The 23,920-nt window shown below is 49.9% G+C and overlaps 2 protein-coding genes across 2 annotated transcripts; both read right to left on the bottom strand.

Moving 5' to 3' along the window:
- Nucleotides 1-2,416: 2,416 nt before the first annotated feature.
- Nucleotides 2,417-3,744, bottom strand: LOC309577577 (thymosin beta-15A homolog). Its single transcript, XM_082289704.1, has 3 exons — nucleotides 3,653-3,744; nucleotides 3,225-3,329; nucleotides 2,417-2,780 (listed from the first exon to the last, which is right to left on the bottom strand). The coding sequence occupies exons 2-3, from the start codon at nucleotides 3,322-3,324 to the stop codon at nucleotides 2,743-2,745; spliced, it is 138 nt and encodes a 45-aa protein (XP_082145830.1). The 5' UTR covers nucleotides 3,325-3,329; nucleotides 3,653-3,744; the 3' UTR covers nucleotides 2,417-2,742.
- Nucleotides 3,745-8,119: 4,375 nt separating this feature from the next.
- On the bottom strand, nucleotides 8,120-20,775 carry PRPS1 (phosphoribosyl pyrophosphate synthetase 1). Its single transcript, XM_082289742.1, has 8 exons — nucleotides 20,672-20,775; nucleotides 19,921-20,136; nucleotides 17,573-17,756; nucleotides 17,131-17,229; nucleotides 15,392-15,516; nucleotides 13,496-13,669; nucleotides 12,528-12,687; nucleotides 8,120-10,209 (listed from the first exon to the last, which is right to left on the bottom strand). Exons 1-8 carry the CDS (start codon nucleotides 20,677-20,679, stop codon nucleotides 10,117-10,119), a joined length of 1,059 nt encoding a protein of 352 aa, XP_082145868.1. The 5' UTR covers nucleotides 20,680-20,775; the 3' UTR covers nucleotides 8,120-10,116.
- Nucleotides 20,776-23,920: the final 3,145 nt, after the last annotated feature.

Here is a 23,920-nt window from a genome sequence, read left to right as displayed (position 1 = left end):
AGCTTTTCTGTAATGGTTCTCCCCTTACTGGCTCACACTCTGCTGGCAACAGGGACATTTTGGACACTGGTTAGCAGAATAGGTAACCCTTTACCCTCAGTATTGAGGATAGGGCATTTAGGCAACTTGTTCTGGTACTTCCTGTGCACCATTCTGTCAGGAATGTGGTTGGGAAAAGCGCCTGGACTGCCCTCATTTTGGGTGAACACAGCCACATTGGCCATAAAACACATGGAGATGTGTTTGCTGGGCAGCTGCTCCCAGCTCCAGCTGATGTCCCTGGGTCCAGGCTGGGACTGCCAGCCCCTGGGGTGGCTTCCTTGGGGCACAGACCTGGCTGTGCCAGCACTTAACCCCATGTCTAAATCTGTATCACTACATGCTTGGGTTGGCTGCAGTGAAAAAGCAACCCAAACCCAGATGCATCAACACCCCTACAGCTCCCCAGGATGCATGGGGGTCCCATGGGCTGCTTCCACAGACTCAGGGTCAATGCTGGAGCATCACCGGCCTGTGGCACCAGCCACCCTGCCATGTGGAGCAACCCAGAGCCCTGGTCCTGGCTGGCAAACCAGCTGGCTCTGTAGGATTGGGGTGCCCAGCACCCCTGGCAGGCTCTGTTGCCTGTACGCAGAGCACAGGGTGAGGGGAAAGTTACTGTAAGCACAGCAGTGCCAGGGAGGGGACACTCCTGCTGCGGCCTTGCAGACGTCCATGTGACTCAGGGAGAGATAAGTACCCTGGTGCTTTACCCTGGTGCTTTTCCATGCCGGCAGAGGGGCCCGTTGCAGCACGTAGCAGGGAGAGGCAGCGAGGCGGTGTCAGGAGCAGCCAGGGTGCTCTGGGCAGCGACTGGGACCTCCCTATCCCCAAAAGCAGCACTGAGGAGGGGAGATCAGCACTGCCTCTTTGTGTTTCCATCCCAAAAGCTTCACTTGGTTCAACTCAGGCTCTGGCTCTGAGGGATGCAGAAAGGGTTCAGGCTGGCTTTACCTGCCTGCCCCTGCTCCATGAGAAAAACCACCCCTGAGCAGGGACACATTGTCACCCTGACAAACCACCTGCCAGGTGGCACTGGGAAAAGATTCCTACATCCAGGATAGGGTTCTGTCCTGGGGACATCAGGGTGCTGAAGGGGCACAGCCACCCTGGCATGCGCTGGGCTTCCCAATGCTCAGCCCAACATAGCAGCAGCCCCATCTGGGCCTCTGCATTGCTCTCCACTGCCCTCACCCCACGGAAAACCCCACACACTGCCCCGACAGCACACAAACACCAAATCTTACCTGCAGCTCTTTCAATTCTGCTTTTTAAGGGGTGGAGGCAAGGGCAACCACACAGGCAGTGTTATTTGCAGTCCTTGGCAGGCAGCGTGGGTGGAGGCAGCAGGCAGATAGGCACCATGTCCAGACAGGCACAACAGCCCCATGTTTGCTCCCAGCTGACCAGGCTCATTAGGAACACTGACCAAAACTGTTAGCTGGCAAGTTTTGGCTAATCTGCCTCCACCTCCTCCATAAGTGGCCTGGTCTGTTCAGTGGCCCTGCAGGCCAGGTGCAGGTGAGGAAATCCTGGCAGTAGCCAGGAAGCCTCAGCATAGACCTGGAGGCACTGTCAGAGCTCACCCACACTGTGCTGGTGGCCAACTGCAGGACCCAGGGATCTCCACCCCTGCGAGGTAGGACTGGGATCACCCCAGAGAGTATCCAAGGGATTTACTGCATTAGAACCCATCCTTACAGGGCTGCAAAAACCACCTTCAGTCAAGGGTAGGGGCAGAGGTTGGCTCAAGGGGAACAGAAGGGCACTGCCAGGCAGTGATGGGAGAACTGTGCTCCAAGAACTGGGTGGGCAGAGCTGGCCTGGCCAGCACAGCAGCAGGACCCAGGCCAGCATCTCCACTGCCAGCACCTCCAGCCATGCTGACAAGGCACCAGCTCAGCTCCACAAGGCTTTAGGCAGGGGATACCAAGGCAGGAGGCTCTGCCTTCACACAGGCAGCAAGGACTAGATCAGCCTCTACTTTTAAGATACACCAAGAAACCACAATGGTGGTGGAGCACAGTGGCCATGGTCACGCCAGCAATGCTCCCAGTTCCTCCAGGAACTGATCCCCAAGCAAACACCAACCTGGATTCACCCTGCAGGGAACCATCCCACATCACCCTCTGAGCAATGCTGAACAACCAGCACTGCTGCAGCACCAGGCAGAGACCTCCCCACCCTCCAAGGCAAGCTACAGCCAGAACCTTTGCCAGTGAAGAAGCCACGAGCCATAGGTAGATCATTACAATTTTTTATTTTATAATAAACTTCTCATTTTTCCCCCAAGGAAGACAAAAAACTGTGAGTGAGGCTACAGAACACTGTCAGTGAAGAATATGCAAGACAGACCCAAGCTGGAGGTGAGGCCAGAAAGGTTCCCCACTCCCCCAGGCAGAAGGGGTCCATCCCCAGAAGCCTCCATGGCCCTTGCTCATCTCCCCACTGCATCAGAGCAAGATCAGTGCTGTCACAGGAGGCAGCTGGGCAGCAGAGATGGCATCAGGTCAGGCTACTGATGGACTGAGAGGACCACGCTTTGTCCCCCCACCTGCCAAAGCTGCCAGCAAAATGGGACAGTGTGTTAGGTGATACAGCTGTTTTCTATACATGTACGTGATGTAAATTTAAAAAAACCCACATGATTCATTTCAAAGCAAAATAATTGAGTAGTCGCTCTTCCTGCCAGGCAATCTCTCTCTAGGAAGACTTCACACATTCCTTCTCCTGCTCAATAGCTGCAAAAGAATAGAGGCCCATTAGTCTATAGCGCTTTTTCTTTTGTGGAAGCACCCACCGGAGAAGGTTTCAGAGGATTCACTCAGGCCCTGGTGCCCAGTTTTGTGATTTGACCCCAAATGGGGTGGTTTTACAGTCAAGTTAGAAAATGGCAAGCCACACGCGTGCGTGGCAGCAAGTCGGGCACCTGTCTGCGTCCGTCCGCAGGAAAGCGATGCCCTGAGGCATCAGTTTGGCGCAACAGCCCTCTCCGAGTGCCCATGCCCGCTCCCCCGGGCTGCACACACCTCTGCCCGTGGCTTTCTCGGGGCCACAGCCCTGCCGCTCCAAATTGCCCCTCTCCCCCGGATGCCTCGGCGGCGAGACCGGCCCCCGAGGGCACTGCCCCGCCGGTCGTGCCTCCCGCCCCGCCCCGCCCCGCCAGCCCCCGGCCCCGCACTCACTCTCCTTGGAGGGCAGCGTGTTCTTCTCCTCCGTGTTGGTTTTCTTCAGCTTCTTCTTGTCGAATTTCTCCACCTCCGAGAGGTCTGGTTTGTCGCACATTTTGCCTGCGAGACCCCCGCCGCAGTCAGCCGAGGGATGGGGACGGGAAGACAAAGGCGGCCCCGGCCCCCCCCGGCCCCCGCCGCGGACAATAGCGCAGGGCGGGGCGCGCCGCCGCCCCGGGCACCGCGCCGCTCCCCGGGCCCGGCCAGCCGTGAGGGGCGGCTCCCCGGTGCCCGCACACGCCGGGGGAGCCCTCCCCGCATACGGCAGCCATGTCCCCCCCGGGACCCGCCGCGCCCGCAGCCCCCACCCCGGGGCGCCCCGGCGAGTTCCTCCTCGCAGCAGCGCTGCGCGGGGTCCCCCCCCTCCGCGGCCCAGCCCGTACCTGCGGCGCTGTGCGGTGCGATGTGCGGCGGATGCGGTGTGCGGCGGGTGCGGTGCGCGATCGATCGGTGCCGGCGCCGGTCCCGCTCCCTGCGCGTCCAGGTGAGTCTGGAGCGCGCGCCGCGCGGGGCGGAGCCTTTTATACCCCGGCCGCCGCCCAGCCCGCGCGCCCATTGGCTGTCCGCCCGCCGCGCCTGCCGGGAAGCGCGTGGCCCGCCAGGGGGCGGCCGCTGCCGCCGCGCCGCGCGACGGGGGCGCGAGCGGGGCCGAGCGTGAGGGGCGTGAGGGAGACGGGGAGAGAGCGGACAACGGGAAAGGGAGAGGCCGAATGAGGGGGGCACCGGGGACGGGGACGCGGGTCACGCACCTCCTCGCAACACACACGGGCAGAGGCCGCACAGCCCCTCGCGCGCGCGGGGACACAGCTCCTGCTGCCCCCACACACGGGCATGGTTCCCACTGCCCCTCCTGTGCGCACACGCACCTAGGTGCCGGGTGTGAGGGGCAGCAGGCCGGCTCCCATGAGACCAGGTGACTCCAAAGCCACTGTCCCAGCCCCACCCTCCCCCTCCCGCCAGCAGCAAGTTCCCTACAGCAACGGAGGCAGCTGTGGCCCGTGTGTGTGCCCAGGGATGCACCCGCTGCTGAAGCAGAACCTGAATAAAGGAAGCCTTGGGCTAAACCCAGCGCCCTATTCTCACACCTGTGAGAGGTGCTTGGCCACTGTGGCCAGCTCATGTCTACCCTGTCTTTGGCCACAGCGCTTCCTGGGGAGATCTGGTCACTAAAGAAGCAGCACGGGTGGGCAAGAACCTGACCAGACTCACAGGCTCTTGCTTGGCTGCAGCAAGCCTGGGGAGCAGCCCAAACTGTGCAAATGGGCTGGTATGCAATTGGAAGAAACACCTTTGGTGGGAAAAAGCCGAGGGGCAGTGCAGGCAGCCTATCTGATCCCAGCAGGAAGGACAGTGGCAGTATGGGGGGCACCTGCATGCTGGCCACCAGGATAGAGAGGGGGTAGAGGGCCAGGAGGGTCCTGTAGGTGCTGAAGGGAATGAGGGGAAGGGGAGGAAGCAAAAGAAAAAGTATCCTGACTGCAGATGAGGCTTGCCAAAATCTTTCCGCAGACATCTTGGTGTCATGGTGAGCAGGAACCTGTTAGAGAGCACGAGGGGTAGCAGCTGTGCTGCAGCAGCTCTCACCTCCACCTCCTCCTGGCCTGCCAGCCTCTGGGTTTCGCTCAGGGCTTATTGGAGATTTTGCAGAGAAAATCCCCAGCAATCCGGAGGAAACACTTGCTTTGTTCTTTAACAAGACGACTGCCGTCTTGGCAGGCGGGACTGGTGCTATCCAGCGACAGCAGGTCATGGCCGGAGGTGGCCCTTTGCCACAAGCCCTGAGGCACCTTCTCACTCCAGCCAGAATATGGGCTCTGAACTCAAGCAGCGCCAAGAGTTGGCAAATGCTGAAAAGGCAAAGGCCAAGATCTAAGGCCAGGTTGCTCCCCCGAGAGGAGTCGGGATAGCAAACAGCCTCCCATCTCTGTGCCTGGGGGAGGGAGGGAAAGGCTGCAGGCAAAGCTCCAGGCCAGGCTGCTCCCAGAGCAGCTCTGATTTGGTGGTGCAGCCCCCGGCAGGGCCAGGTCTGGAGAGTGCCACAGAGCCAGGAGCTGCAAGCCCAGGCAGGGACACCTTCACAAGCATCCTTCAAACCCACCCTGCAGAGCCTGCATCACACAGCCCAGCCCCAGTGAGAAAAGGCTCATCTTTCCTGCACAGCCAGCAGGAACCAAAACATCCATGCAGTTTCAAAATGAATGCAGGAAATCCTTTTTGCCTTCATGCAAATAGTCAGACAAGTGTTTTACCATGTGTTTACTCTCTGGCTGTGCTCACCTTCCCCTCAGCTTCCCCCTTTGCTTGCCTGTTCTCCACATGCTTCTCTCCTTTGTGGATGCTGCAGTCTGACGTAGCTTTTGTCCCTGGCAGGCAGTGAGTGTGAAAGAACCCAATCCCCACCCTGCCTGTGCACAGCCCCTCGCCAGCACCAGCTGCACCCAAAAACCTGGTCACCATCCTCCCAGCCCCTCAGCAGAACCAGCTGCACCCGCCACAGGCAAGGCACAGCCCCTGGGTAATGTGTTGCATCTCCTAATGCTGCAACTCCCGGGTCTTTGTCTGGGCACAAAGCCACCACGGTGGCCACGAAGGCAGGGGAAGGGAAGCTCCCCCTTCCTCAAGCCACACAGGCACCACCACGCTCGCACAAACCACGGCCAGAGCACTTTAAAGCCAACCCTTTGCGCTGCCAGCAGGGGAGAGGTGGGGCTGCTGCCGGGGAGCTGCTAAAACCCATCTTGCACAAAGAACAAGAAAGGAGCTTATATCCCAGCAAGAGCTTTTCCCCCTGACAAATTAGCAAAGCCTCCCGTAACTGCACAACCAGCTTCTTTCTTACGTCTTTTGGCATTTCTGCTTTCAATAATTTATAACAAAAGAACTGAGACATCAACAGATAGGGAGAAAGCAAAAACAGCCCTGACCTGAAATAGCACAGACTGAGTGCCAGCCATTTTAGATGGGTTTTAAATCTCGCACAGAACAAGGCTGCCAAGGCTGATACAGCCTCCTTGATGGCCATTTCCAGGAATGCTTTATTCTCCTGTACAGGAAGGAGGCAGGAAGTTTTCTCTGATCAGACGTTTTTCTCAGCCTCCTGACCCATCTGCCTGCAGGGCACCACCATGACAGCTGCCAGGCTGAGCCATTCCACAGGGCCAGAGCACCTTCTCCCGTTTTTAGCCCAGCCTCCTGTCACAACTCTTCACATCCATTAGGACAGGAGCAGAGAGCCCCAGGAAGGCAGCAACATACCAGGGCTGTTGTGTCTTACTGGGCTCATTCCTCCTGTGGATGTTGCTGCAGTTTACAGAAGGGCTTGCTAACACCATTTTCCCCTTGCCCAACACCAGCAAGACAAGGTGCTGCTTTCTTTAGATCACAGAAACACCAGCTCCAGGAGACCTCCTTGTATCAGTAAGGCAGGAGGGAGCTGCCAGCAAATTATTTTGAGATGTGTCTCATTTTGCTTTAAACAGTGGACACATCCTGCTACCTGCAAGGCACACCTGGTAAGCTCAGCTCCCACCCTGTGCATTAGTTTCAGGTACCCAGGCAGGTGAGCAGGGCTGATACAGGACTAGTGACTGATGTGTTCCTTGTTCCCGCTGAATTAACAGCAGGCAGCAGACAGGCACGAGATGGCTACTGGCACCAATACCACCATCCTCACACCTGCAGCCACACTCCTGTACCTGTGGTAGAGGGAGCTGCTGGAGCTCTGTCCTGCTCTTCCAGACCTGCAACTGCAGGAGCACAGCAAATGACTCTGTTGAGATTTTCTCCTGGTGAATAACTTGTTTTCTATAGTAGTAACTCAGGCAGCTGTGAGGAAAGCCTAAGGCACCCCACAGCTCACCTCCAGACTTTGGTAAAGACTCCATCCGTTCCTATCTGAAGGTTTCAGAGCAGAGTAACTTCACACAGGTATGAGAAGGGTCCCAAGGAGGTATCTCCCATCCTTTTTAAGAGCTACAATGTCATACAGCATATTAAGCCTGTGCCCTCTCCCAACCTGAACCCCTGGTTCTATTAAAGTAACTAAGAAAACATTGTATACACTAATAGCAATGGTCTCCTGTGTACAAATAGGTGTAAAGCTCTGCTCTGTTTCGCTGTCAGAGAGGGTGAAATCTGCTACATCATCCTGACAAGACCCACAGCACCCACCCTGCTATTTGGGGGGAAAAAACCCCCACTTTTTCCACTTACTCACTGGCCAGTACTGCAAGACATTTTAACAGATGGATGACAATTGTGATCCTCTGCAAATGTCTGCCTGAGGCCATGGTCATGTTCAGTCTAGACCTGGAAGTCTATTTGTAATACCAAAGACCTTTCTCTAGACCTGCCATCTCATCCTTCTGACTTCATTTCCCATCTGCCACACAAAATGAGAAAGAATCAGGGTTTAGTCAGAACAAGTGCTTCTCAGGACATAATCTTGCTGTCTCTGATCATCAGCTTTGTGCAAGACACTTACAAATTCTTCATTTGTACTTGTTAAAATATTCAAGCTTCCCCCACCTGAACATTATGTGAACAAATCTGCTCAGATACATAATTGAACAGTACAAGAGAAGCTGCACTACCACCTCTGACAATTAAGTCCAGGAAATCAAATATGCACAAAAGCAATTGCTCAGTGCTTGGTCCCACGCTTTTCTTTCCATGCAATATGAGCAGAGCTAAGCTGAACCTCACAGCTGGCCTCATGCACAAGGGTTAAACCAGATGACCTTCCAAGGCCCCTTCCAAACAAAATTACTTCATGATCTGCCCTTAAAATGACCCAACTCGGAAGATTCATGTCACTTAAGATATTTAGAAGCACTTACAGGCAGAGGCCGTGGTTTTTAAATAAAAGTTTAATTCCTTCATCAGGTCTTAACTTTAAACACAAATGCTGCTGAAAATCCTCCCAGCGCTGCTCTGATGTCCTGGCTTTTGGCTCTCAGAGCAGCAGCAGGATGGCAGCAGGGGCTCCCATACAGGAGGTGGGATCACAGACTCTCAGGAGAGCTCAGTGCAGGATGCAAAGCAAAGAAGCAAGAGATGCACAGTTTCCAGACAAACATCAATTCTTATACAAAAAGAAAAGTTCTACACTAATAGAAGTGTTAACGTTGCCACAGGACAGGAGTTTAGGAAGGGAGAGAAGTCTTCAGTAAAAGGCACAGCTAAAGAAGTACTTCCCTAGATTTTAACCACATCTTTCAGTTAGTTCCACTTATACCCCAGCCCCTCAAAGTCATGCTGGTTACTCTAGAAAGTAATTTCAAGTTCCTTCTTTTCCCTTTTTCCCTTCCTCCAGCTCAAAAACAAATAAAAGAGGAGTGCTTATTAAAAAAAAACAAACAAAAAAACCAACCCAAAAACCAAAACAAAACCAGAACAAAACAGTTTGGTCTATAAACCATAAGAGTTCAAGAGAGACTTAGCAGTTTACCTTACGATTGTCTGGTACATTTTCTAAGTATTCAAGTTTCAGATGATACTTCTTACATCCAGCCAGCTCTAGTTTTGGTATTTTTTTCAGGCACTTTGTGGCCTGTCAGGTTGGTGTTAAATCTGCCGTTTTCCCTGTACTACGGATCACCAGCCTCTTCAACCCATTGCCATAAACACTCCTGAGACGCATCAGACCCACTCCAAGGGTTCCTTCAGGTTTTGCTGTCCTGCAACCTGCCATGCTCCTTAGCTTAAGGTATTTTGCAAGAAGCAATGCTTTCAAGGAAAGGCAGACAATTGAGCAGGACAAATGATGTGTCAGTAACTTATAGGATAACAGGACTGTTAACAGGCAATGAATGAGAGGCTAAGCCAGCTGGACACAAAGCTGTTGTGTTTCAGGTCACCCCAGCATCTGAGCAGGCACTTGCTAGATGCAACAATCCTGCTGCTGTTGGATAAAGAGGCTCTGTTTACTACTGTACTGATAAAAAAAAAAAAAAAGGGTCGGGGGTTGCACAGCAGGTCAAGGTGCAGCTGCAGTACATGACAGCAGTCCTCTAGTTAGCTAGCAAGGCTAACAGGAAGCTGTGAAATTGAGAAGCTGGTTTTAGCCTGCACTAAGAAACCAAAGCACACAACCATCCCAAGTTCCCTACGTCAAGAGTTTTTGGAAAACAACACTTGCCCAGGATGCACCTTCCTCCCTAAGCTAACACAGCACTGCACAGACCCTGCTCTCATCCTCACTTTGCTGTGTAGCACACTAAAGGGCATTTAATTTCATCAACAATTACAAGGAATTCAAGTTTGCAAGCTACACTGATCTCCTTTCACGGGAGGAAGTTGTAGTGGAACCACCTCCTAGGTGTCCCCTAGGGCTTCACCAAGGGTCAAGCTTGGCCAAGACACAAGCCTTCCCCACCACTCTCCAAGGGCTCTGTCAGGTACAGAGTGGTAAGACAGCCAGCAGTCTCTTGGGCTCTTGCTGTAGATCCAGATCAACATGTCCTAGAGAGCTCTACTTCCCAAACAATTTAGGGTGTGCATGCCAGATCATCTAACCCTGCCCACAGACAAACCCTCTCCCTCCCCCCCTCAAAATAATTGTGGCAATTAGCCATGTGTCAGTCCTGCTCTCCACAGACCTGCAGAATTGAGTCAGTGCTACTGATCAGCTCCATGCACAGGGTGCTGGTGGAGTTGGCTGTTACAGAGAAGAGCTTTCCCCCTCCAGCCTCCCAGTGTTGGGAACAGAGCCAGTAAGCCTGACTTAAGCAGGAGCTGTGGAGAACTGCACTGGAACAAGCAGAGTCTTCTACTGAACTTTACAACAAGCTGAACAACTTTTGGTTTTAAAAAAAAAAGCCATACAAGCAGCAGCTGACATCTGTTGTTATAAAGGGACATGGCTGAATAGGTAGGAAACGGATTCCCCATTATGAGTCCTCCTGATGGCCTCCGCAAGGATCATTGAGATGTCAATCACCTGGAAGGGAAGAAAGATGCATCAGTGCCATTGAGAAAAGGCATCAAGCTTGAAAGACTGGCTGGGAAGTCAGGGAGAACCTAAAGAATAAACTCATCACCCACATTTATAACATGCCAGATGCAGACAAATTACTTCTACACAGGATTAGGATTTAATTACATATAAGCCCGAAGATACTCTACAAATAGCACTACAAATACTGTAGTTGGTCTGTCAGAGTTACGGTCTACCATCGCCTTGCTTTGCTCAGACTCCCTAGGCTCAGCCTGTTTACCACAGAACTCGTATTCACTTTGTGCAAAGAAGTTAGGGCAGTCTAAATCAAGATGAAATCACTTCCCTTGAGCCAAGAGGTTTTACCACTGCTGCCAGCAGCCTGAGAGATGAAGCTGCTGTGCTGCAGCTCAGCTCCCAGATGCTGTGCTGGCTCCATCTGGTGGGGTCACAGAGGTACCAGGAGGGAAAGTCAAGTCTCAGCCAAATCCAGCTCTGAATCCCCACAGCTAAAGCATTTCAATATACGTAGTCTAGTAAGAACCACCATATTCATGGTGCATTAAGGAAACCAAGTGAAAACTATACTTAATATTTTTTATCTTTTGGCTAAGTTTGTCTCTGAAGGGAAGAAAAAACCAACAAGCTGCAGAGTAAAGCCTGTGACTTGTGACAAATCATTTAGCTCTGTGCTCCTCAACATCAAACATCAGTGTGTAAAAGTGAGGTATTTAAGGAGAGCCTGGAAAACCGCTCCACTGCAATCTTTGGCTACAGCTATTTACACAGAGGTTGCCAGTTTAACATTTTTGCCTACACCAGCTGCAGTGTGGAGCTTGAAAACAACGTAAAGCACCAGACATGTTTTAGATGTTGCAGGAGTATCATCCAGATACTGAAAGAAATACAACGCAACAGCAGCTTGAAATCAGCTTATAACATATTTCCAAAAGCAGCTTAAAATTGACTGCAGCTTCAACCAGCTCAACTTCCCTTTCACCAGCAGCCCAGTAGTAAGGAAGCTTCTACACTCACACCACAGTATTGGTGGAGTCTGAGTAGTGCCAGAACTTCTCCAAATGCCTGTGTCCTAGGTATTTGTGCTGTGAAGCCAAGGCCCACCTGGAATTAAATCTGGCCAAGGATGTCAAGGAAAACAAGAATGTTTTCCTTTTGTTACTGATGTATTTGGAAAAATCTAATAATAATGTGGGCCTGTTACTAAAGGGAAGGGGGACCCTGGTGACCAAGGATGCAGAGAAAGCAGTTAGTGAGCACCTTCTTTGTATCAGTCTGCACTGACAAACAGGAGACCAGGGTAAGGGAATGTTGGAAGGAGAACTTTTCCTTAGTCAAGGAGGACTGGGTTAGAGGACACTTGGAAAGACTTGATATCCACAAGTCCATGGGCCCTGATGGGATACATCCGTGAGTACTGAGAGAGCTGGCAGACATTACAGCCAGGCACTCATGATCAACTTTGAAAGGTTCTGGAGATCAGCAAAGGTGCCTGAGGACTGGAAGAAAGCAAAGCCAACCCAGAATTACTGGCCAGCCAGCCTCACCCCAATCCCTCGAAAGGTGATGGAGCACTCTGTTCTGGAAGCCATCTCTATGCACGTGGATGACATCAACATGATCAGGAATAGTCAGCATGGATTCACCAAAGGTACATCAGGCTTGAACCAACCTAATCACCTTCTATGATGAAGCAACTGCCTGGATGGGTGAGGGGGGAGCCATGGATATTGTTGAGTTCAGCAAGGTTTTTGACACTGTCTCTTGTGAAATCCTCACAGGCAAACTCAAGAAGAATGCACTGGATGAGCGGATTGACAACTGGCTGAACAGCAGCTTCTGGGACTCATGATCAGCTTTTAGCTTTCATATGGATGGCAAAGGCTGGGCATGAAGTGACAGATATACAACAAAGCTGTCAGCACCAGCATCAGAAGTCCCTGTCTACCTCTATTTCAGCATTGCACATCATCAGCACATCACTCCTCCAAAGGGCACACATCCAACTACTTGCCTACATTGTGGCCCCATTAAATCAGACACCTGATGTAGGTAAAACAAGCCCTGAAAAAAAAGATCTTTTAGTGAACTGTTTGAGACAGTGTGGAACAGAAGCCGTTTTATATCAGTGTAACACATCTGTTACCCCACAGCAATAGGGCCAAGAGAACTAGCCAACACTGATGGCAGTACCAACAGAACCACAGTTGGCACTACACAGTATTTATTGTGGGGTTTTCCCCCCCAACAGGTGCACAGACAAGGCTACTGCCCACCAGGTGTGACAGAAAATAGATGCTCACCTGGATTTTAGGGCACTGCTTCATCTTGTCCTCCTGGGGTATTGTGTTTGTGACTACAACTGCCTCAAAACAGGCATTGTTGATCCGGGAAATTGCTGGCCCAGAAAAGATCCCATGAGTTAAGATGGCATAAACTTTGGTGGCTCCAGCTGACACAAGCCTGCAAGGGAGTAGTAAAGGAGAAGGTTGAGTAATTCTCAGCAAGTATTAAGCTGACATTAGTGTAGGGCACATGGTAAGAATGACAGGACACAGCACCATGTGCTTAGGGGACAGGCTACCTTTGATTCCCCCTCTCTATTGACTTGGGGGAAGAAAACAGTTTTACAGGTCCCATGAAATCCACCACAGGCAAAGCACACACTGAAAAAACCCCTTTGTTCTTAGCTCTGGAATATTTGGACCAGATCATACAAATCACCTCCTGTAATTTTTGCCTACACAAGGCAGCAGATATTTAATACTGTGTTAATACTTTAATACTGTATTTAATACAGTATGAAATATTCAATATTTAATATGTAATATTAAATATTATAGCTAATATTTGTAGCTAATAATAATTGTAGCTAATATTTAATACTGTATTTCATAGTTAACAGTCTTACATATATTGGTGTTTCTAGTGTAAAGGGCATGAACAATATCAAAGTTTGCAAGGCTTATTTCTAATACAAAATCAGATGATGGACCAGACAACACTTAGTTCTACCTGGCATGGTCAGTGATGGTCCATTTTCAACAGACACATTTTTCAAATTAAAAAAAAGACAACCATGGTCTTCTGCCTATTCCCACTGCAAGAACTTTAACTGGGTTTTCTTCCTTTATTTTGTATGACACGAATAATCAAGAAACTGCAGGAGACCTTGTGAAACTCAACATGCAAATAATCTGCTTAACTCATTCCACAGTGTTCAGTACGAGCAGGTTCCTGGATTAGGAAGGCAGCAGTCAGCCCCACTCACTTGTCTGCAGCGTGGCAGATGGTGCCACACGTGTCTGCCATGTCATCTACCAGGATGGCCACTCTGTCCTTGACGTCCCCCACCAGCACCATGCGATCGACCTCGTTGGCCTTCTTGCGCTCCTTGTGAATGAGGGCAAAGTCTACATTCAACCGATCTGCAATGGAGGTCACTCTGAAGAGAGAACAGTTTCCAAACAACACTTAACTCCGCACAGCAGCTTCCATCAAAGCTCTTTCAATATCAAGCACACTGCACTAAGAGGAGCTGTCACCACATCTGCTACTGCTCCCAAGCAATTAATAAAAGGCACTCTGCCACCTTAGTTTCCCTTCAAGCAGCTAAACTGCAATCTCTGATCTAATCTCTCTCAGTGACAGCATATAGATCTCATCTTTCATCATGACCACTGTAAACTAGGTTGCATTTAAGATAAACAAACCTTAACCAGCAAGGTCAGCAAACCTGAAGTGATCCAAACACTTGGACAGTTGTCATCTTTGTAACACTACACTGGAAAGGCTTAAGTAGTGCTATGACAGGGCTCTACTTTCACTCTTGTAAGCACTCAATCATCATGCACACAAGTGCTGGCACAGATTATGGCAGGATTACACATCCAGCAAATGCAAATACACCACCTCAAATTTATTTCCACTCAAGTGACTGCAGAACAACCTTACTAGAGGGATCTTAACTTTATATATTGATACTGATGAGTAATACAGAGTTTAAAAGCATTAAGAGTGGAAGGAATAAAACACACATGCCCCCAGGAAATTCTGCACTTTAGATAAGCAAACTCTTAGCCCCACTAGATCAGACTTATCATCCTGAGGGTCCTACACAAGACTATTAAACTAAACTGAAGTATTTAGCTTTGCGTATCTCCATAAAATACTGCACCAGCCAAGATCGACACATTTCAGTATAAGAGGCTTTTGAGCAGATTTTTTCATGAGTCAGATTATATCTGGCTGGTTTGGTATTTCATACACTGTTATGCAACCAGCTACAGAAATAGCTGAATATACAGAAGGTCCTGCTCAATACACAGACCACAGCAAAGCTACAGAAGACATACAGTGACTACAGTGTGTCTCTTGGCTGCTTGTAACACACAACTTAAAACATTCTGAGGCACACGAATCAGATCAGCACACGCCAACATTTTGGTGTGATGGTCCTTGATTAAAGAACACATCTGTGTCCCTTTACTGTCCACATGTAGCCCTCAGACAGAAGCATCAAGGAACAGCCTAGTTTCTCCTAAAAAGCACCTGAGAACACTCTGAGCTGCCCAAAAACTGGTATGTCTGTCGGCAGGGAGATGGGAGATTGTCAGGCTTTCAAAACAGAAACGTGCTATAACATATGCTGCATATAGAACCATCTATCTTCCTCACTCTCAGGGAAGATGAAGAGCAGCAGCAGACTTAAATCACAGCTAGATAGTCAAATCCAGAGTAATAAAGTAAGAAAATGCCTCAACAGATTAAGCTTAATTCTGCAAAGAAAGCAGCCTGGATAAGAATGTATCATTAATCAGCAGCAGTAACCTTTCCTTAGCATAGGGGTGTAAGCTACACTATTTCCTCCTTCAACTGGCATAAATACTCCTGTACAAATTGGTTTAGTCCACAGGATGTAGCTGTTGTGCAATTCCTACCTATGCAGCTGTGATTCCAGAAGCTATTTAATCCTCCATGCAGCCCAAGAAACCTTCTAAACACTCCCTAGGAAGAATATCTGACCACTCTTCACCAGCTGTCCCAGACTGTCTGAGAGAAGGCAGACTGGCAGAAAGAACATGTTTTAAAAATAGGGTCTCAAGTATTCTTAGGAACTGAAGTAGACACAGAAGCAGCATCCCAAGCTACCTGTCTGACAGCTCACCTCTTGGCTCCACCAGCATCTGGTGAAACAATGGTGCAGTTCTTCCACTCTGGAATATTCTCTTTGATCCATTTCAGTACAGCAGGCTCGGCATATAAATTATCAACAGGGATATCAAAAAAACCCTGCAAGGAAGACAACAGAAACAGATGTAGCTGAAAGTCACACTCCAGAAACAATTGCAAGAAGCCTTCTATATGATCAGGCATGGAGTCATCACCTTTCCACAGCTTTCAGCTTTCCTTTTTACTTCCCTTGATGTAAGTGCAGTAGTCTTTGGGATACACAGAATAGTAATGTAAGAAGTCTTCAGAGCCAGAAATAGTTCAGCAGCATAAAATAACACTTTACATCTAACACCTCCACAAAATGAAACTAGTTCTGTCCTAAGGGGTGCAGAAAGCCCGCATCAAATGCACTCATTTCCAGAGCAGCTGGCTGCCTGTTTACAGTCAGTCTTTAAAGCTCATTACCCAAACTGTTCACATCTACAAAATAGGCTTGAGCAACATCTGTCTTAAACTAAGGCAGCTGGTTCCTTAACTTTACAGTGACCCTGCAGACTTCTCCAGGCAAACCTCAAAGGTCACTGAATGCCCGAAGCTAACCTGGAGTAGCAAGCAGGAGAGTGGGGGGCAGCTGCTCCTGAGGAATGCTTCAAGGTACAGGGATAACAGACCCTTCTCACCTTCACTGCGATGCTGGAAGCACATATGATCCCATTAAATCTCACCGCTGCTGCTGCAAGGTCAGCCCCATGGCACTCATCAACTCCAAGCTCTTAAGGAAGAGGGGGACCCCCTTGGGCTCAGTTATTTCATGCTCTTTCTGAGACTCCTCTCAGCGGTGCCCCCACAGGTTTTTTTTTAATCTGAGACAGCATTTCTGGGCAAATCATACTGAAGTGTGAATGACTGCACTTCCAACTGTCACAATGACAGCCAGCCACCAGGCAGTAGCTACCTTACCCTTTGCAACAATACAAGAGACAGCCTTCCCTCTGTCACACCCCTCTCAGTTGCACTGAGTTGGGTTTCTCGGTCTTGAGCACTTGCTCAAGGTGGACACAAACAAAACCAAATACAGCTTGCAGCCCCTCCTCTCCCTGGCAAATATTCTTGCCATTTTTCTTACACAGCCCAGGTCAAGACTTAAGTTGCTCTGCGAGATATTCTGTTCATAAGCCAACAAAGTCTATGAATGACTTTCAATTCACCACCAGCACGGCAGAGAACCAAACCCAGCTTATTTGAGAGGGTGGCACTGAATGGATACAAGTGGGATTGCCCGTCTCGCCTGAGGCAAGCTATCAGATCATCGTCCTGGTCAGCTAAACCCACAAAAGCAGCTGTGCCAGGACACCCGAGGGCAGAACTAACTGCTCACTTCTCCAAGACAACACACTAAGTATCAGAAATCTCTACTCAGAATTTAAGGACACTCTCCGCCTCACATTCCTCAAAGGTCTAGTGAAGAATACACAGTGGCACTGTGTGGCAACAAAGCTGTAGTGATCATTTCCTAGTTCATTTACATAAGACTCAATACACTCAGTCTGATCATGAACAACTATACTTTCATTTACAGGTTAACCTGTTATCCACCTCCCCATCCGGTCCCAAATTCCCCAGTCTTGATCACTGCTGTGCCTCAAAAAAGCAGATGACTGGAAAGCTTGTAAAGCAGTCAAGAAGCTCAGAGTGGAAGCTGTTAAATCCTTTCCTGATTTTTGCTCCTACCTGAATCTGAGATGCATGCAGGTCCATGGTGATTATATGATCTGCACCTGCCACAGAGAGCATGTTTGCAACCAACTTGGCAGAGATTGGAGCTCGACTCTAGTACAGGAAAAAAAAAGACAGTATAAGACAAGTTCAACTCCTTCATCAAGATGTCAGCCTTCTGCTTTCAGGCAGTGATTCACAAGCAGTTACTAAAAGGAGCACTCATTAACATTGCATCTTTGCATCAGCTAGTGATTAGACTTTAGTATATTTTCATGAAGAACTAGATCTTTATGAAAAGATTATTTTGCAGTCCAGTATCCTGAAGTTTAAAGAACTGAAAAGAAGTTGCATATGCAGAGGAGGCAACAAAACTGCATTTAAATCTTCTCCAGCAGTCAGGACTTTCAAGGTGTGTATTTAACTTCCCTGTAGAAACCTATACCCCATGCCTTACCTTGTCCTTTTTGTCCTGCCGAGCGTAAGGGAAGCAGGGGATGACAGCTGTGACTCTGCTGGCTGAGGCAATCTTACAGGCATTTATCATGATGAGGAGCTCCATCAGATTGTCATTGATTTCCCCACAGCCGCTCTGCACAATGTAGACATCCTCCCCACGAACACTCTCGCCTATTTCCACGCTGGAAACAGATGAGAACAGAGTTGTAGCCAAACACAAATTATAGCACAGCTGTCACCCGTGCCTGCAGAGCAACTAAGGCACTGCACTCCCAAGGGTCTGTGGGTGACAGTGCCACATAATCAAGGCTGTTGAGCAGGAACACTGTTGTTTATTTGCTCAGTGGCTATTTTACAGCGCTCACTGATCAGATTTAATGGTCCAGCCAGTAAAGCTAAAAGCACTCAGCCTGTACTCTCGGTCTCAATGCAAGCTGAGCATGTAAACACTCCAGAGCAGGCCCTGTTCCCCTGGACTCACAAGCACAGCTACCTCTAAAAGCAGCAGTGTACAAAGGAGCAAGGACCACAGCCAATTACCAGACAGAGTGGGGTCAAACTGCTACCAAAGCAACACCACAGCCAGTTATCAGATTGAGAGGCATAACAGCCATCCACTGGCTCCAGCAGAGAAGCACTCCAGCACTTCACTCTGGAAAGGCTTTTGGGGTTAATTTCCTCCTGGATGCAATGCACACTAATCCCTGAATACAAGCCAAAGGTCCTGTTTGCCAGCAGCAAAATGCCAGCTCCAGCGCACGTATGGAGACACCTGCACCAGAAACAGTGGAAAAGAAACCACTTCACTTGTATAAGCCCTCAGGGTAAGTTCTGATTTTATTATTTCCTTCTCTGACCTTTCTGATCTCTTCTTCCAACTTTTTTTGATGACTATTATCTATTTATAGCCTTACTGCTCAATATCCATCAGCGAGCTGCTGTCATCTTTACTGCACACTGACTTACAGGATGCATCCATCTCTCATGGAGAGTTTCAGTCAATGAGAAGTCTCTGCTGGGTAAGTGTCTGATTAACAGCAGTTAGCCCCCAATCTCCAATATTGGGGTGATTTAAGACATTTATGGTACAAAAATGGCTATGAATTATTCTGTTAAAACAGTCTTACTCTTTCGGGGAAGCACCTGGTGTCAGTTTATTGGGGTAAATAAGATGTCTTTTAAGTCTTCAAGTCAAATTACTGACTGACATAGGAACCTGCCAGCCAGCCAACTAGATGGGTAAGAGCAGTTAATAAAGAACAATGGGAACAGTGCAAGGGCTGTAAATCAAACGGAACTTTTTTTAACTCCTCTACAACTCTTTGTACTACCACTGAGGTTTTACAATCAATGCCCGTGCAAGAGAAACATAATATTGTACGTCACACGTACATCCTGGACTTTCGTGGAAAAAAAAAATTACTGTTTGCAAAAGGAGTGGGTTGGAGCAACCAAGGTTCTTCATATTATACTCTGTAGTGTATACACGGTTAGTGTACTCACTAAAACAAGCTTCAGGAGCCCTGAACAACTTTAAATCTCCTTTTTATCTTTACGTAGGATGGCAGCAAGATTTTTAAAGCACAGATACATAACACAAGGCAAATGTTAGGTATCAGAGCTTGAGCGAAACAGACTGCATGACTGCAAATGCGTCGTGGGATGCACGGAGGTGTGAGCCTCTTCTCTTTCCTCAAGAATTCTATCAATACTTTTTAAGACTCTGAAAGTCTTCAGAGTAGCTTAAAGATACCAGCTACATACTGAGCACAAAAATACCAAGCTTCAAGTCATCACGGTTTAGCTCTAGGCACGAAAAAGCCCAAGCAGTGTAGGTGTAACTCCGAGAGGTGCCATCCCATCAGCTCGCGGCTTTGGGGTGGAAGGGGTAAGCTCCGGGTGGGGAATTCCACCGCTCCAACACTTGCCACAGCGGCCAGGTCACACAAATCCTCCAAGTTCAGGAACCCCGCGTGCGGGGGAAGCCCCAAACGCGGCCGTGGGAGCCCGCGCGGGGCCGGCGCCGTGCAGCGGGGGCCGCTGGAGACACGGCCCGGGCCGCACATGGCTCCCGGGGCGCATCGCGGCCCGGCGGAGCCCCGCACCGATACCCGGCTCCGCCCGCGGGGGCCGTGCGCGATGCACCCGAGGGCTCTGGGCCAGCAGGGGCCCGGCGGGAGCGCTCCGGGGGTGTCTCTGAGCGCGGCTCCGCTGCTGGGCCCGACCGCACGGCCCCCGAACTACAACCCCCATCAACCCCCGCGCGGAGGCCGCGCCGTGCCCAGCACCGCAGCGCCGCGCGGCCCGCCGGGAGCTATAGTGCGGCCGCGCCCCGCCCCGACTCACCATGTCTCCTGGTTGCTAAACTTCTTGGTGACCACCTTGCCCAGCTCCAGGCCCAGACGGTCGGCGATCTTCTGGGACAGGTCCTGGTGTGAGCTCCCGCTGAAGATCTTGATGTTGGGCATGGCGGCGGCTGCGGCAGCGGCGCCCTTTTTCCCCTCCTTCTCGTCGCTCCGCCACGCAGTGCCCGCGGCTGCCGCGCGGGGACCCGCCCGCCTCCTGCGAGGACGCGGCACGGTGGGTACAGGTCACACCAGTCGCCCCTACGCCGCCATCTTACCCGTTCCCGCCTGCCGCACCAACCCTTTATAGCCTCTCTGCCCGAGGACACGCCCTCGCTCGCTTCCCATTGGCTCCGCCGCTGCAGGGGGCGGGGTCCCGCTCGCCCGCACAGCAGTGGTGGGCGTGGCTTGGGGCACCTCCCTCTCCCTGAGGGCGAGGGAAGGTGCGCGCGGCCGCCCGCTGGGGGCGGGGCCTAGCGCAGGAGGTGGCCTGCGATTGGTCCCTGCCTGGCAGCCTGGGCTGCGATTGGCCAGGACGGCCTCGGCCGGAGCGCGCGACCGGCCCTGCCCCACGTGGCCGCGGCGGCGGCAGCCGCCCCCCCCGGCGGCCATGATGGCTGCCAGCGCGCCGCGGGGAAGGCAGCGGGCAATGGCCGCGCTGCCGCCTCAGAGCGCCGCGCCCGCGCCCCCCGCCCGCCTCTCACCGCCGGACCCGCCGGCTGCGAGCCCCGCGGCGCCGCGGCGTTTGTTACCTCAGCATGCCGGCGTGCCCGCGCCCGCCGCGTCCGTCCCCCGCCGCCCTGCGCGGCGCTGCGCTGAGCTGGCGTCACCCGGCGGCCCCGTGTGAGGCGGTACCGGGTGACACCGGGTGGCACCGGGCCCGCTGCGGCACCGCCGTGCCCCGGGACGGGCCGTGCGGGCAGCGCTGCGGAGGCCCCGGCCGTGCCCTTCAAAGGTTGTTTTGGTTTTGGATCCGCGCTGCAACCCGCGTGGGGGCTGTTTTAACAGGGCGATTCGCTTCTGTGGGGTTCTTAGGTTTATAGTCGGGATTTTGTACCCAATTCCATACCAAATTATATATTGATACATATACATAGATACATATACAGATGTGTGTGTATATATCTATGTCTTACATAAAATTATATATGTAACTAACTGTAGACTACTACCAAATTAGTCTTCTGTGAGCTGTCAGCTATATGTTACTGCATTATGCCCATTAATTTATCTTTAGCGAAAATAAACATAGTGCTTAAGGGTTTTTAACCTTTAAACCTGGATTGTTAACCTTTAAACCTGTATATCATTTTATCGTAGAATATCCTGGGTTGGAAGGGAATCACAAGGGTTGTCAAAGCCCTGCCTCCTGGCCCTGCACAGGACACCCCCAAAAATCCCGCTAATGTGATTTTTATAGTGGTTTATTCTCATTCTAAATTTCTGATCCAGTCTCTATTTATTGTTAATAGGCCAATATAGTCCTGTCCTTTTTTAAGGACTTAATTACCTGAAATTACTCTTCACTATTTTGAAGGAAATGATACTCAAATTTTAGCTTGTATGTATGTATTATTATAAACCCTGCAAAAAAAGGCCCTGTGGTTCAACACAGAAAATGCAGGAATTGATAATTGCTCACGTTTCTGTGTTTCTGTCAGACACACAACACAAGTCCAGTGTAATGATGACACCAAGTCAGTGACTCTGCACTCCCTGTCTGTGCTTGTTATTTTCCCCGCACAGTGAAGGAGGAAGATTGACACATGTATATAAATATACAAAAGAAATATAGAAAATAAGCCACAGCCAGCTTCTTGAGAGTTTTCATGCAGTTGTGTAATTCCTATTCGTGTTATCTGACTGACTGAGAGACAGTAAACTTCTGCAGTGAATTTGACATTGATTTGCTTCGAGTCCTTGAGAATTCAACCAGAAGAAATCATCCACAATCAAGGGGGGTGCTGGCCATGTTTTATTTATTTCACCTTACAGCTGTCCTGGCCCCAGATGCTGCTGCCATTATCCCCAAGGACCCGTAAATTAATGACTACAAAACCATACTTGGAGGAAGTTTTTCTATAACACTTGGTACAGTGTCATTAAACTTGGGATTCATCTGGATTAAAATAGATGCTGATTCCCATACTTTGGGAACTGGAATATCAGTATATGGTAATTTTGATTATCTTCTGGTGTAGCTGTAGCAGTTGTGAGATGCTGTGACACACAACAAATCCAGGCAATGAGGAAGGAAGAATAAAGCCCTTCTAATTTGTTGCTAATCATTGCTCATCTTAACAAACAAAATTAATCTCAGCGGTGAAGAAAACTTCACTGGTGGGTGGCTACCTGATGGTTCAAGTGATGGGATTTGTGGATACCTCCCAAATTTCCAGCAGCCACATTCTTGCCCCAAATCCGCATCACTGCAGCCATTCACCACTGACTCCTGGACTTTGGTCTGGGGCACACCTTGGTTTTGAAGTATTTGCTTCACTCTTGTTTTAAATTCCATTTTTTTCTCCCCCATTCTTGAATACAGAATGAGAGTCCTCTGTTCCCCAACATCCCAGGCTCCCCTCAGTTTATTTGTGAAGCAGGCACTGGGATCCTGAGCCTGAAGGCAGCTGAGGGTGTATTTAAACATGCAAATTATGCCTCTCATTGATGAGCCCTTCCTGGCTTTCCCTACCCAGGACTTTGGAAGTAGCTTTCCTATCAGGTTCTTCCTGGCATCACAGAGATGCGACTTGCAGGAGTGAAAAATCTGACCAAAAAAAAAAAAAAAGGAATTAATTCCTGAATCCTAAAACCAGGAACGGGCAACCTGTTATGTGTAAAATCAAAGCTATTTTTTCCCCTTTCTGAGCTGGCGGCCAGGTGTGTTTTCACACCCACCTGCTTTCCTCAGTCTTTCAGCCTTTGTAGATTAGACAGCGCTTTGTTCCTGAGGACAAAAGTCCACCTCCACTAACGACTCACAAAGCTCTTGGAACAGGATAACCTCAGGGATTTGATTAAGGAGAAGCTCTTAATGCACCAAAGTCTAAGTTAAACAAAGCAAAAAACTCGCTCAGGAGGTTCCTCAGCCACAGCTTGTCTACGAGCAGTTTGCTTTGCCATGCAGGGACAAGGAGAAGCAGCTTTGAAGAGTGAGAGGTTTATCTGGTTCTTGGGATGAAAGGAGACTGTGTGGTTGCATCCATTGAAAACCAAACTCGCACTGGCTTGGAAGTCAGATTTTCTGTCAAAGGATGCTCAGGGAAATGATCACAGATCATGAAAGTGCATTGGAGTATGTGAACTCCTGTGTGGATGCCCTTATTCAGAATTAAAGCACCTCATTCCAGCTGGCTTGCTTCATTCTGAAAGCAAAATGCAATAAATTGAATTACTTACTTTCAATCTAAAGAATTTTATTTAATTTTCCTTTTGTTTACAGTACGGACAAGCACAAGCTGGCCTGGACAAGCGGAAAGGACAAGCTCATAGCCTGAGGTGCTGTGTTCCCTCAAGTTCTGTAAACTGAATTAAATTACCGTCCAACTGAGAACCTGAAAACACACAAACAGCAAAAAAATCGGTTTTACTTACCTGATTCTAAGGAGATGCAATTAATCAGAAATACCTTCGTGTGTCGCGAGATGGGAATGCATTTTCCAGGAAGTTTTAAGCAGCACATTAATAGCATCGAATTTCATGGCCACGTCAATCAAGACAAGTAGCCCATGTTCCCCTCTTGGCACTTTCCTGCATACAATTGCCACTCAATTACCACCAGCCATTAATCAAGAGCACATTTTCATGCAAAAAGCCGGTGGCTGAGGGCTGTTATTTCTTTCTGTTGCCTTGTGACTTCAATGCTTCACAGCCGATTCTGTTAATGAATGGCACTCGATGGAAATAACACCGGGCTCTGCCCTTTTGCCTTGGTGGCTGAAAGTCGGAGCCGGAGAAGAGTGGAGGTCAAAAAAAGGTAATGAAAAGTAGAGGCAGAG

Source organism: Coloeus monedula (assembly GCF_965178545.1).
Source record: "Coloeus monedula genome assembly, chromosome: 12".
NCBI lineage: Eukaryota > Metazoa > Chordata > Aves > Passeriformes > Corvidae > Coloeus > Coloeus monedula.
The sequence above is the reverse complement of the archived record's forward strand: the minus strand, read 5'-3'. Positions and strand labels throughout refer to the sequence as shown.